The sequence below is a fragment of the Anarhichas minor genome, unplaced genomic scaffold (assembly GCF_050575085.1).
Source record: "Anarhichas minor isolate MPS153535 unplaced genomic scaffold, ASM5057508v1 ptg000003l, whole genome shotgun sequence".
In the NCBI taxonomy this organism is placed as follows: Eukaryota; Metazoa; Chordata; class Actinopteri; order Perciformes; family Anarhichadidae; genus Anarhichas; species Anarhichas minor.
In genome coordinates, this window is record NW_027466449.1 from 6,061,566 (window position 1) to 6,074,483 (window position 12,918).

At 43.0% G+C, this 12,918-nt stretch overlaps 1 protein-coding gene and 1 long non-coding RNA gene across 5 annotated transcripts in view; one reads left to right on the top strand and one right to left on the bottom strand.

Moving 5' to 3' along the window:
• The window catches only part of rerea (arginine-glutamic acid dipeptide (RE) repeats a), a 33,604-nt gene extending 26,274 nt beyond the window's left edge, over positions 1 to 7,330 (bottom strand). For 2 of the 4 annotated variants that reach the window (XM_076095124.1, XM_076095116.1), the window contains exons 1-3: positions 2,330 to 2,757; positions 1,683 to 1,807; positions 231 to 330 (exon numbers count right to left, since the gene is read on the bottom strand). In XM_076095124.1, the coding sequence (XP_075951239.1) occupies positions 231 to 330; positions 1,683 to 1,807; positions 2,330 to 2,461 (357 nt within the window). In that variant the 5' untranslated portion in view covers positions 2,462 to 2,757. Of the gene's footprint in view, positions 1 to 230; positions 331 to 1,682; positions 1,808 to 2,329; positions 2,758 to 5,090; positions 5,434 to 7,239 lie in introns of those variants that run through there. The other 2 variants (XM_076095139.1, XM_076095132.1) reach the window with 2 other exon arrangements.
• Positions 2,826 to 9,869, top strand: LOC142953102 (uncharacterized). The gene is made up of 2 exons (XR_012954768.1): positions 2,826 to 3,280; positions 3,803 to 9,869. It is a non-coding gene; the product is annotated as an uncharacterized LOC142953102 (long non-coding RNA).
• The last annotated feature ends 3,049 nt before the right edge of the window (positions 9,870 to 12,918 follow it).

The following is a 12,918-nucleotide window of genomic DNA, read 5'->3' on the forward strand; positions in this document are numbered from 1 at the left end:
AAATCTCTCATTACGCCTAATGTATTGTAAACCTCTGAGGGTGGGTTCACCGCGGGGGGGGGGGGGGGGGGGCTACTCTACTGGCACAGGGGCCGTGTCGGTGCCCATCACTGCAGAGCTGCGCCGAAGCTCGAGTAACAGTGGAGTCACTGCGATGGGAAACATTTTTTGGGTTGTTTCTACTACGTGAACTTGGTTTTAGTGTTTAGACTTGTTGCATGGCTACTTACAGTGTTAAGTGCGTTTAGTGTAGTGTCATCTCGAGAGGCTGCTAAACACCCGTCTTCTGTTGAGCCTCCGTCGCACATCCCTGCAAAGGCAGCCATGCTCCTGTGGACACAAGACGTAAAACAGTCACATACACATGATTACAGAGCTGGTTCTGTACCTCTTAACTGACTTTAATGTCCATGTAGGGTTTTTCTTCTTCTTTTTAAATCATGTCTCATATCAGGCATTTTAGAGATGAAGCAGATGTTTATAAGCAGGGTCACACCTCAGCTGATTTTCCCCTCAAACTTGAACAGGGGTGACAAGAAATTACATATTTCAAGTAGACAGATGACAAAAAACAAAACTATTAATAATACTAACTACTAATAATCGGGGCAGAAGGGCTGAATTGTCAATGTTTTGATGTCCTTAGCACATTTGATATTCCCTGCTTTTATGTATGTATATATATATATATATATGTATAAGTTAGTGGTGCGACGGATCATAAAACTCACGGTTCGGATCGTAACACAGATCAGAGTCACGGATCAGATCACAGATCGGATCAGCACAAAAGAAAAAAAGGGAGCAAATATATCTTTTAGAGATCCCGGATCACGTTTATTTTGCCGCCGATACTAACTGCCGATCGTTGATGATCCATATTGGCAGATACAGCTGGTCTACGCGGCTCCAGACTACAGATTTGAACCGCTCTGAAGTCAGTTAAACCATCAAAAATTCTAAATGTTGTACTTTTACTTTGTTATAGTAAATTTCTATGCTTTTTTCTCTCCATAAAAACACAATTCAAATGATAAGGAAATAAAAGATTGTATTTTTATTGATTAAAACAAATCTTGTTAGTAGTTTAATGATGTATTATATTCTGCTTAGAGCTCGTGTTAGGAAGTTAAACAGAGCTCGTGTTAGGAAGTTATGCTGTTTTGAAAACATCTCCTTCAAACTGGATTTAGTTTCTCTCAACACTACATTTTACGAGTTTACACGTGAACACATAATGATAAGCTATAATTGACCTTCTCCCAATACTCATTTTCACTGAACAGAGCCTGAACGCATCGTGCTACTAGCTCTCCTCCTGTCGATCTAAACACGGGTCGGCGACTAGAAAAGCATAAACGATGTCCTGATCGCACATTTGACTGAATATTGGCGGATAACGATGGTCAGTAAAGCTGTGGTATCAACGTTAAACTATGTAGTTATGCCACTGCTGTAGACGTGTTTATTGCTGATGATGAGTCTTTGATTCCCTGATATTTGAGAGCACTGAATTTGAAGCACGCTTTGATCAATACGGCGAGGGCAAAGCGACAGTGTGGGGTTACATCTTTTTGAAACAACTATCTTTAACCTCAGTGGTAATAGTTTTCCCTTGAACTTGTAGGTGAGACCTTGCAGCCCGGCCACATCTGAACCCCGGACTCTCTCTCTGGGCTCACCTTGCGGCTCTGAGGTACATGAGAAGATCACAGTCATTGACCCCCGGCATCCAGACCAGCTCCTCGTTCTCGGTCACGGCCTGGCCACCAGGAGAAGGGAAAGGCTGCAGCTCGGGGAGCTTGGCCTAATTAGGTCCAGGGAGAAGAAGAGGGACAGATGGTGTCACACTACAAATAGCAAGCAAGCTTGAACAAAATATCAGCTTTCAACCCCGCTGTCATCGACAGCGGGGACAAGTTATAGCCACAATGATTGAATATCTTAACACAACACAGAACTGCAGGACTCAGAGGACTTGCTTTTTTTATAAAGATAAAGCAGATCCTCCCCGGTAACATAAATAACTTACTTTAGTTCGTTTTTTCAAAGTAGTCACAGTTATTCCACAAAGCTACAGCACAGTTTCACGACAGCTCGGGCTGGCTGTGCAAACGCTACAGTAAATTATCATGCAAACTTTTATGTAAACTTTTATGTAAACGACACTTGTCCAGTTTAAAAGGATCTTGATTCCACCAGGCTTTACTAAAGAAAGTGTCATATATTCTATACATATTCACAATTGCTGTTTTATATTTAGATAGACAGTTTTAGATGTGCTGCATTTCACACAATTATGGGTGGTGTGTGCTGTGCAATGACTCACTTGGTGACTGGGTCCCACTCGGATTTCCCCTTGTGTGCTGTTTAGTCGCCTGAGAAAAGGACAAAGAGCAGATTGAAACAAAACATTTACTTGGCAACATTTCAAAGCCGGCTGAAGGAAATCTGTCGGCATTGTGCCCGTTGAATGGGCTAAACAACTGCACACCAACTACAAAGTCACAACCGGGTGTCATGACCGACTGGAGCTTCAAAAGAACAATGTCAGAAAGTAACAATACGTGACCCGGGCGAGATCACAACACAGAGCGAGGGGGACACAAGGGCTGCGTTCTCTATCGTGGATGTCTTCACAGGTGTGAGAGAAAAACGTACACGATGTCTTATTCTGACACGCAAATAAAGATTTCAGGAGAATATTATTGGGTCGGCTGCTCACTGCACAGCAAGCTGAGCGGAGCACATTTACAGGTCTGATATTGTGGATGCAGCAATAAAACAGAATCCCCTAAAAGGAGGAGGTGGGGGTGTTGGGGGGGCTCTTGATATGCAGGGGCGAGCGCCTCTGCAACGGCTGCCGGTACAAATGTCGGTAGCCATGGCAACTGCAATTTAATAATAGTGTTTCCGAATCTCCAGCTGCAGCGGATTAAAGGAAATGACAAGATGTTCCCTTTGAAAAGCCTTTCCCTCTGTTGCCTAGGTAACAGCGCCAATTTTCATACAGGCGAGCGCCGGGGCGGCCCAGAACCTGTCAGCGTGATTTGCACCCGGAGAAGCTTGCACTCCATCACGGAGGGAACCCGAGAGGCCTCGGCCCTCTGGGCTCTTTACTGCCGTCCAACCACAGAACACTGTGTCTGACCCAGCTCGCCCTCGCCCTCGCCCTCGCCCCCCCCCCCCCTCTGTAAACAGAGCTCCACCTCCTCTCAGACATCAGAGGAGGAACCCTCCCTGTTGTGAACTATGGCTGACAGAAGCACCGGCACAGACGGTATGTATCGGCACAGGCCAAATAAAACAAACTGAGTTTTAGCTGCAGCAAACGAGCCCGTCTGCTGCTCCATCATTTTGTTACAAACATTCTCAGCAGATAAAGACAAACTCGATGTAAAGCAACCAGCATTTGGCAGACTGAAAACCCACAGTGATGAATAGCGCTGATAAAGGTAAAATATGGTAGTTTCCTGCGCCATCAGCACTTCAGATTAGATTCCTTAAGGTTTGATAACGATTTCACAACACTCCAGACTTCAAGCAGTGTTTTTGTGCCATTATTACGCTGAAAGTTTAGAAATCGCTATTACTAGTGGCATCGCAGAACTAATAACTATTTCTTTGGATTTATTAGAGACTAACAAATTATGAAACAGAGAAATACAAACCCTGCTTTTTAACAAAATGTCTATACTTGCTGAATGCTTATAACAAAAATTCATATCCGCATGTAGTCTGCGAATGAGAATCTGGTTTGTGTTCCTGCTGAGAAGAACTTGTACGAATGTGTCCCTGACAGCGTGCAGTCGGCCAGGTCTGTTTGGCAGGAGGCTGTAAGGAAGACAAACGAGGACCCGTGCACCGGAGTGAGAACGGCGTCTTGAGGACCGTCATGTTTTTGACTCAGGCAAATCCTGAGAGCAGACGGTCGACATTCAGATGGAATGCAGCACGGGTCCTGAGAGAGGAGGCAGAATACAGATGTATCGCAGCAGGAAGCTCGAAGGAGTTTCCATTATGACTGCAGGTAGACCTGAACAGAAACAGCCAGCAGAAAGTACCAACACACATGTGGTGTATTCAACAATATGGCTGTGTAAGTAATATATGTTTTAATATCTTGCAGACAAATCTGGAAAAAATTTAACTCAGAAGCTAGTGTTTTCTGATTCATAATGTAGATGCGAAAGGCAAACATCAAGCACTACATTACAGTTATTAGTATTAATACTGACTTCTTGTAATAATGTTTTCTCTCTCTAATAAACACAAAGCCTGTTGCCGAGCACAACAAACAATGTGAAACATGCTCGGTTGTTTCAAACAACTTCAGATCTATCTCATCCTTAACACACAGCGCTGCCAAATAATTACAGGCCTACTTATTAAACCCAAACAACAACAACAACAACGTGACAGTCTGGTCAACTGTGCGAGTGTGCGTGTGTGTGCAATCAAGGATAGCCCCGCCCCCTACATCAATTCCAGCCAATCACGGAGCGAGACTGTGGCACACTGACATAATTGCCGCACAGCAAAAACAGACCCAACTTGATGGTATTTAACTAGCATGACGCGCAGCGTGTACACATCGCAGCTGGTCGCAAAGTTGCTCGAGCTTTGTGTGCAGCAGCAGCACTGCTCCGTGCGCCATGTCGTCCCGGCTTGTAAACAGGAGCTGCAAAATGGAGCCAGGGTAACGTTAGCCTACACGGTGTCGTCTATCCGTCATATAAGCGTACTTCGTGCACGTGCATTCGCCTGGTATCAGCGGCTGCATCGCAAACAATGCGTTTATCTGGACTTTGAAGGCAACACATACGTAACGGTGCGATACAACGGCGTTTCCATTGTTGCAGCGCGAACGCGTAACGGTGTATGAGCTCCCTAATGACAGCCGGTACCGATTCTCCTTCTACTGGTGCACGCTCGCTGTCGCGCTCCCCCCCTCCCCCCGACACAAACACAGCCGGCTAGCACAACGACAGCCCGCAAACATCACACGGGCAGGCATGCGGACTCGTGAAAACGAGACAACACTCGCGCGGGCGACTGAGAACGGCACGAGAATATGATCGCAGACCTACCTCCGGGGACTGAACAAATCGTCCATTTCTGACATCGAGCCCTAAAGGTTGGGTGGTGACACTGTGTGTGTAGGATGCTCGTTGGAATTCACTCCCCCTCTCCCACCTACTTCTAGGTGCTCAAAATGGAGAAGCACGCATTCGCTCCGGAGAGGTATTCACTGAGCTTGTGCTGTGACCTCAGCCTGTGCGTACAGCGTCGCAAGCTCGGCTCGCTCCTCAACAGACACTACTGAGCATGTGCTGCGACCTCACACAGACACACGCGCGCGCGCGGAGGCAGACAGGCACGCATGCAGGATACGGAATTCATCTCTCCTCGTATATCTGCGCCATAATAAACAAGAGTGAAATTGCAAGGCTGCAGACAGCCCGCTCAGAATACCAAACGGGAGGAGGGAGGAGGGAGCGGAAGACTGAACGGGGCCCTGAAGGAGGGGGTTCCCAACTGGCAACCCTCGGTGCCAATAACAAGGACAGCCGTCACTGCAACACGTGAGACACTCCAAACACCACCAGTGGATTCTTTTGTCACAAACACCAACTTTGCTCGCGCACATAAATTAATTCAGCGGCTCGTCGTGTTCAATAAACCAACCAGCATGTACCACAAGTATTTTAGATATATTTGTCCTTTTGAGAATATTTATGTCAACTATATAAAACATAAATGATACAACGGTGAATAATAACACATACATGATGATTTAAAATGTTTAACTATTCAAATTAGTTTGGAAAAAAGATTGATATTTACCATTCTCTTCCAGAACAAACTACAATGCACTAACATTTTATCTAGTGTACTTTTGTATTTAAACTAAATATCTGCTGGTGCGTACACAACGCGTACATCAGTCGGTCTTCAGAGTTCATGACACACGATCATTTCACATTGCTGCCAGCTGAGCAGCTGTGGTAACAACGTATTCAAATTGTGTAAATCAAAAGTACATTTTTAAAATCACAGGAAGACGTTATTATCAGTGCAATAGATAATGTAATTAAAATACATAAGAGAGCATACAGTATCAAACTAAAATGTAAAATAAAATTGCATTGATTACCCAAAACCTATTATTATCATAATTGTTATAATCATTAATAATAATATACAAAAATGACCAATAATCAACAATTCCACTCGACATGATGAAACAAATGTAGTGTATGATTATTAGTGTGAGAGGTCAGGTGTGTCACAGCAGGAAAGGTACAGGTGTCACTAATAACTTATTATTGTTATATTATTAACAATGACTCTGTTCCCACTAAGTCGTGACATTGAGCCATCATGCACAATACAGGGATCCTGAAACTGAGGCAGCTAAACTAAATTCTGTCATTTGTTTTAATCCACACCTGTGATTTTCATACTGTAACACGTCACGATGTCTTCGGTGAAAAGGCCTTTCATCATAATCAAACAAAAAATCATTCTAATCTTAATAATAGCGTTAAAAAAAAAAGTGAAAATGCCCCAACAATTAAAGCCACGGGGGTTTCCACCGGCTCGTTCCCCATAATCTCACCACATTAGGACCATTGTGTGTGCACAATTCAATAGTTTTGAATTTGCCTATTGATGCCGTCACACATTATTTAATTCTACTTGGGATGTTGTATTATCATTTTGGTAATATTACTTCATAAAAACCCACCATATCTTTTTATATCAGTATACCGCTCAGCTGTAGATAATAGCTATTATCTTATTCGCAATTAAATTGAACCTATCATAGATTTAAATTTAAATCTGAAACTATTAGCAGGTAAGTCACATGGACAGATAATGAATATTGTCTTTGATTTTTCAATTTTGATAATAAATTAATAATTTCATTATTAATTATTCAAATAATTCAATAAAGCTAAATATTACCCAGTTAAACCTGAAGCTGCTCTTCTTTGACTTATGTGATGGTAACTGAATATCTGCAGGTTTTGGGTTGCTGATTGGGAAAAAACAAACAAGGACATTTGAAGGCATCATCTTGGGCTTTAGAAATTGTAATGGCCATTTTCTGACAATTTTTTGACAAAAAAAACCCCAATTTGAACTAAAATTGTATAAGAGTTGCAGAGATTTGACCCAGCATTAGAGAAGGAGAATGTATCGGTGGAGGTGACGTGACAGAAAGCTCCTCACCTGGTCTCGGGGTTATATCCGAGGATATAGAAAAAGGAGTCGATGCGGGCTTTGAACTCCCTGGCAGCAAAAATGTCGGAGAAATGGGAAATGTTGCATTTCCCCCTGTGAGAGAGAAGACAGGCTTTATTAGACAAAAACAAACTACATGACAAAATGATGGGCGAGAAGGAGCAGACGTGGGCCTAATTAGAAGCTCCGGGGGTGTTTGTCTATCGGAGGTGACAAATACAGCAGCAGGTATAGAGCAGCCTGTCGGTGCCTGCTGACTTTGCGGTGAGGCATCAAGCTCTGGCTACTGAACCCATAAACACCAGCTGAACATGTCAGTCCTGCCGGCGAGGGAGACAGACGCTGCAGAGATCTGGACAGGAATCAAACAACGAGCCAAGAGGGCCGAGTCTCTGACCACATCTTGATACCATTTCCTGTTTCCAGCACGCTGGTGTCGGGCTCTCTCTAAATAACAGATACCCCTGGCATATGGAGCTGGGCTGCCTCGTAGAGAAACGGTATCTTCCCCCCCTCTGAACAGATTAAAAGGAAGCTAAGCAGGGACGTCTTCGGAGAGCTGCGGCATTACAGCATCCCACTGGAATTCCCTCCCGTTTATCTAAAGCCTGGAAAACAAGTCAAATCAAAGCGCCGCTGTGTGCAGGAGAAGTTGCAGCTAATTTGCCCTGAAATCTGTGGTTTCTGGGAGACACGGCTCTGACTGCCCACCGCTGTGCAGCTCACAGATGGTTTTGCTTACAGAAAAGGGGAAGTGCGAGAGGTGGTCAGACAGGAATGAATGCAGAGGCAGGAACACAGCATGACGACAGAGTAACTCATTTCAGACCAAGAAAAGGATTACGCCTGTATTCCTTCCTCCTCACATCAAGCACGGAGAGAGTGACTGCCATCAGGTTTACTCTCGAGCCTCATGTTCTGACAGGTGTGTGTATGTGGCAGTTGATGAAGAACTATTTCTTTTTTTTTTATGTAAACAGGTTAATGCACGTGTCTCATTTATGGCTTTGCATCTTAACACACCTGGACTATTTATACAGCACCTGCTCACAGCAGTAAAGCATGCTATGTCATTTGAAATCAATCTAATGTTCCATCATGGACAGCCGATATAAACACAGTTATGTAGGACTATTACTCTTTTGTCACCACTGCTCGGATACATTGTAGTAAAGAGTTCTGTCTCCTGAATGTGGATCACAGCAGGCGAGTATTTTACAACAGTGTTGCATCTACTAAAACACAGATGGTGCTCGTCATTAATCTGTTTGAGTATATAAGAACTTTGATTACAGGATTCATTGTACGATAGCACTAAACCGGTGACCGTAAAATATCATTTACATGAAATAGAATATGGATTACTTCAACTGATCTACAACCTGACAGCAAGTTTCCATATGTTTTCCATTTAACACAAATAAAACTTCAGGTAAATAAGGAATTTTCATGGCCAGAGATTACCGTTAACTCCACAAAGCACCACAAATAACGGAGGTACTGTGCTATAGACGCAAGCGTTGCAATGTTCCTGGATATTTAGGGGTGGACATGTTTGATACGATTATAAAGCTCCCAGTGTGTGTGTGTGTGTGTGTGTGCGCGTGCATGTACATCTGTGTGTGTGTTCATGTTTGTTTACCTGAGAGCAGCAGCATGATAAGTGTCCACATAGTCGGAGATGAAGAGTTCTCGACTTCTGACCACTGGGTCTGTGATGACCAGCTCCCGGCCAGAGTCTGGAGGAAGAAAAACCACAGTGGTACTGAATACATATCTACACGATATACAACTAAAGCACTCGTAATGGCGAGTACTGGCACTCGTCGTTGACAAATGACCTGATCTGTGGCGTGCCACACACCTTGTGACATCAATTCTAACAATGCAGAGTCCCTGCTGCAGATAGAGGAGCACAGCGCTGCAATGATGCAAACTAAAATAAAGCCTTCCCTGTGACACAAGTGATATGTGGATCATTGTAGAAAAGAGGAAACAGCACAACGCCCCGTTTCTCTGGTTATAACTGTGACTGCATGTGCGTTTGTTCTCTGGTTACACAGCTGTTTTACACATTATATACACATGTATATTGAGTTGACTGTAATCTGTGAGCAACACTGAGAAACGTTCAGCCATAAGGGGAACGGGAGCTAATGAGAACAGCTAACTGCCAACAGGATCTGTCAACAGGTGTGTGTGTGTGTGTGTGTGTGTGTGCGGTGAGTACATTTTATTTCTCAATACTGAGTTTGAATGGAAGCATTCTTAGGAGGAACATATACCTTTGAAATCCAAATACAAAACTAACATGAAACTGCACATTAACAAACGGTTCAGAGCAAGAACACTGAGTGCTTCCTGTCCTGCAGCAAAGTACAACAACAAACACGTTTCAAGTCAACACTTGTACGTAAGAGTCAAAGGAGGGTTGAGACAATAATGATGATGGATATAATTAACCAATCAACCAAACTCGTTGAGGAGAAGCTCACTCTAAGGATATTTATATGTACAATATGTGATGGCTTTATTAATTAAGAATTTGTTTAACAAAAAAATCTTAATTAAATTATTTAATTTTAATTTAATACGAATAAAGAATATGTATTATGTGGCTCAGCATGGGATATTCTGTAAAATCCTATTACTTATTCATAAACAGATTACATATCTATAATCTACTATATATACATATATACATATACATATATACATATATATATACATATATATACATACATACATATACATATATATACATACATACATATACATATATATACACATACATATACACACACACACTGGGTACGGAAAGTATTCAGACCCCTTTACATTTTTCACTTTGTTTCATTGCAGCCATTTGCTAAAATCAAAAAAGTTCATTTTATTTCTCATTAATGTACACTCAGCACCCCATCTTGACAGAAAAAAACAGAAATGTAGAAATTTTTGCAAATTTATTAAAAAAGAAAAACTGAAATATCACATGGTCATAAGTATTCAGACCCTTTGCTCAGTATTGAGTAGAAGCACCCTTTTGAGCTAGTACAGCCATGAGTCTTCTTGGGAATGATGCAACAAGTTTTTCACACCTGGATTTGGGGATCCTCTGCCATTCTTCCTTGCAGATCCTCTCCAGTTCCGTCAGGTTGGATGGTGAACGTTGGTGGACAGCCATTTTCAGGTCTCTCCAGAGATGCTCAATTGGGTTTAGGTCAGGGCTCTGGCTGGGCCAGTCAAGAATGGTCACAGAGTTGTTCCGAAGCCACTCCTTTGTTATTTTAGCTGTGTGCTTAGGGTCATTGTCTTGTTGGAAGGTGAACCTTCGGCCCAGTCTGAGGTCCAGAGCACTCTGGAAGAGGTTTTCTTCCAGGATATCTCTGTACTTGGCCGCATTCATCTTTCCTTCAATTGCAACCAGTCGTCCTGTCCCTGCAGCTGAAAAACACCCCCATAGCACGATGCTGCCACCACCATGTTTCACTGTTGGGATTGTATTGGGCAGGTGATGAGCAATGCCTGGTTTTCTCCACACATACCGCTTAGAATTAACGCCAAAAAGTTCAATCTTGGTCTCATCAGACCAGAGAATCTTATTTCTCATAGTCTGGGAGTCCTTTATGTGTTTTTTGGCAAACTCTATGCAGGCTTTCATATGTCTTGCACTGAGGAGAGGCTTCCGTCGGGCCACTCCACCATAAAGCCCTGACTGGTGGAGGGCTGCAGTGATAGTTGACTTTGTGGAACTTTCTCCCATCTCCCTACTGCATCTCTGGAGCTCAGCCACAGTGATCTTTGGGTTCTTCTTCACCTCTCTCACCAAGGCTCTTCTTCCACGATTGCTCAGTTTGGCTGGACGGCCAGGTCTAGGAAGAGTTCTGGTCGTCCCAAACTTCTTCCATTTAAGGATTATGGAGGCCACTGTGCTCTTAGGAACCTTGAGTGCTGCAGAAATTCTTTCGTAACCTTGGCCAGATCTGTGCCGTGCCACAATTCTGTCTCTGAGCTCCTTGGGCAGTTCCTTCGACCTCATGATTCTCATTTGCTCTGACATGCACTGTGAGCTGTAAGGTCTTATATAGACAGGTGTGTGCCTTTCCTAATCAAGTCCAATCAGTTTAATTAAACACAGCTGGACTCCAATGAAGGAGTAGAACCATCTCAAGGAGGATCAGAAGAAATGGACAGCATGTGAGTTAAATATGAGTGTCACAGCAAAGGGTCTGAATACTTTCCGTACCCACTGTATATCACATATATATATATATATATCTATATCTATCACAAGTTGATGTTGAATGTTAGATTTCCTTCTCGTCATCAGGATTTGATATTCAGCTGCTTAAACAAGTGACCGTGCTTATGTTCCTGTAGATGTGTATGTGTTAGAGTGTGATGAGTGCACCCACACCGATGGTGTCGAGAGAGTGCTCAAAGGCCACATGACATTGCGGGTTATTAACACTTGACAGCGCTGCTGTCTGGCTTGAAGGAGTGTTACCCTGGGAACAGTGTCGAGCCACGGGATTGGTTCGGCCGCTTGGGACATCGGCTTCTGGTTTCTGTTTGAAATGCAATTCACAGCTAACGCTTATCCCCCCCCCCCCCCCCCCCCCCCTCCGACATTCTGGAGAGATGAGGCAGGTGTGTGTGTGTTGGTGAAGGAGTGTTGTGTTACAGAGCCAGTAAGTGTATTGACTTTGTGTGTGTGTACTGTATATATATATATATATATATATATATATATATATATATATATATATATATATATATATATATATATATATATATATATATATATATATATATATATATATATATATATATATATATATATATATATATATATATATATATATATATATATATATATATATATATATATATATATATATATATGCACATGCGTGGATGTGTTTCAGCGAACAAAAGGCAGTCTCACCGTTCTCATTGTTGCGATCCTGCACCAGGTGCTGGTAGACAGAGTCGGGCACCTCTGACTGGCGGTAGTACCATTTCACATTCATCAGCAGATGGTCCCGTTTACTCTGCAACACAGAGAGACACACAGAGCGAGTGAGCAGGAGACAAAGAACGGATCCCACAGTAAGATAAACAGACATCATTTTGTTTGATTACCAAGTCACAAACTGGCCGCTTGGCAAACAGCGACGCCGTGCAAGCACTCTGTTTATGACTCACGCAGGCCGATGCCAGAAGGCACACGGAGAGGCCGAGTCAATTAAAAAGGAATTGCAGAAGCATTTAGAGCTTTGATAAAGTAAACAGTGGGATGGCCGCTGCTGGAGGAAGTGTGGAGAGAGAGGAACCATGAGGGGGTGGGTGAGTGTTCAATCATCTGCCTTCTCATCACTTCATGGCAAAAAAAAAAATACTATTCTATTAAGGCTTTTAAAGTTTACTCATAAACAGGCACTGTATCCCTTTATTGTGCTTTGGGCTTAATTCTCTTTAAGTGCTGCCACCCACTGGGCTTTTGATAAAGTGCAAGTCAGCAAAATGTTGTAATCCCTCAGATGACCAGCAGGTGGCAGCACTGAGGTCAGAAGAGAGCTTTTCCAGGACAAGTCAATAAAAAAACAGAAGGGGGGGGGGGGGGAGAGAAATTGGCAGAAACTGAGGCCAACGATGAGGTGAGAG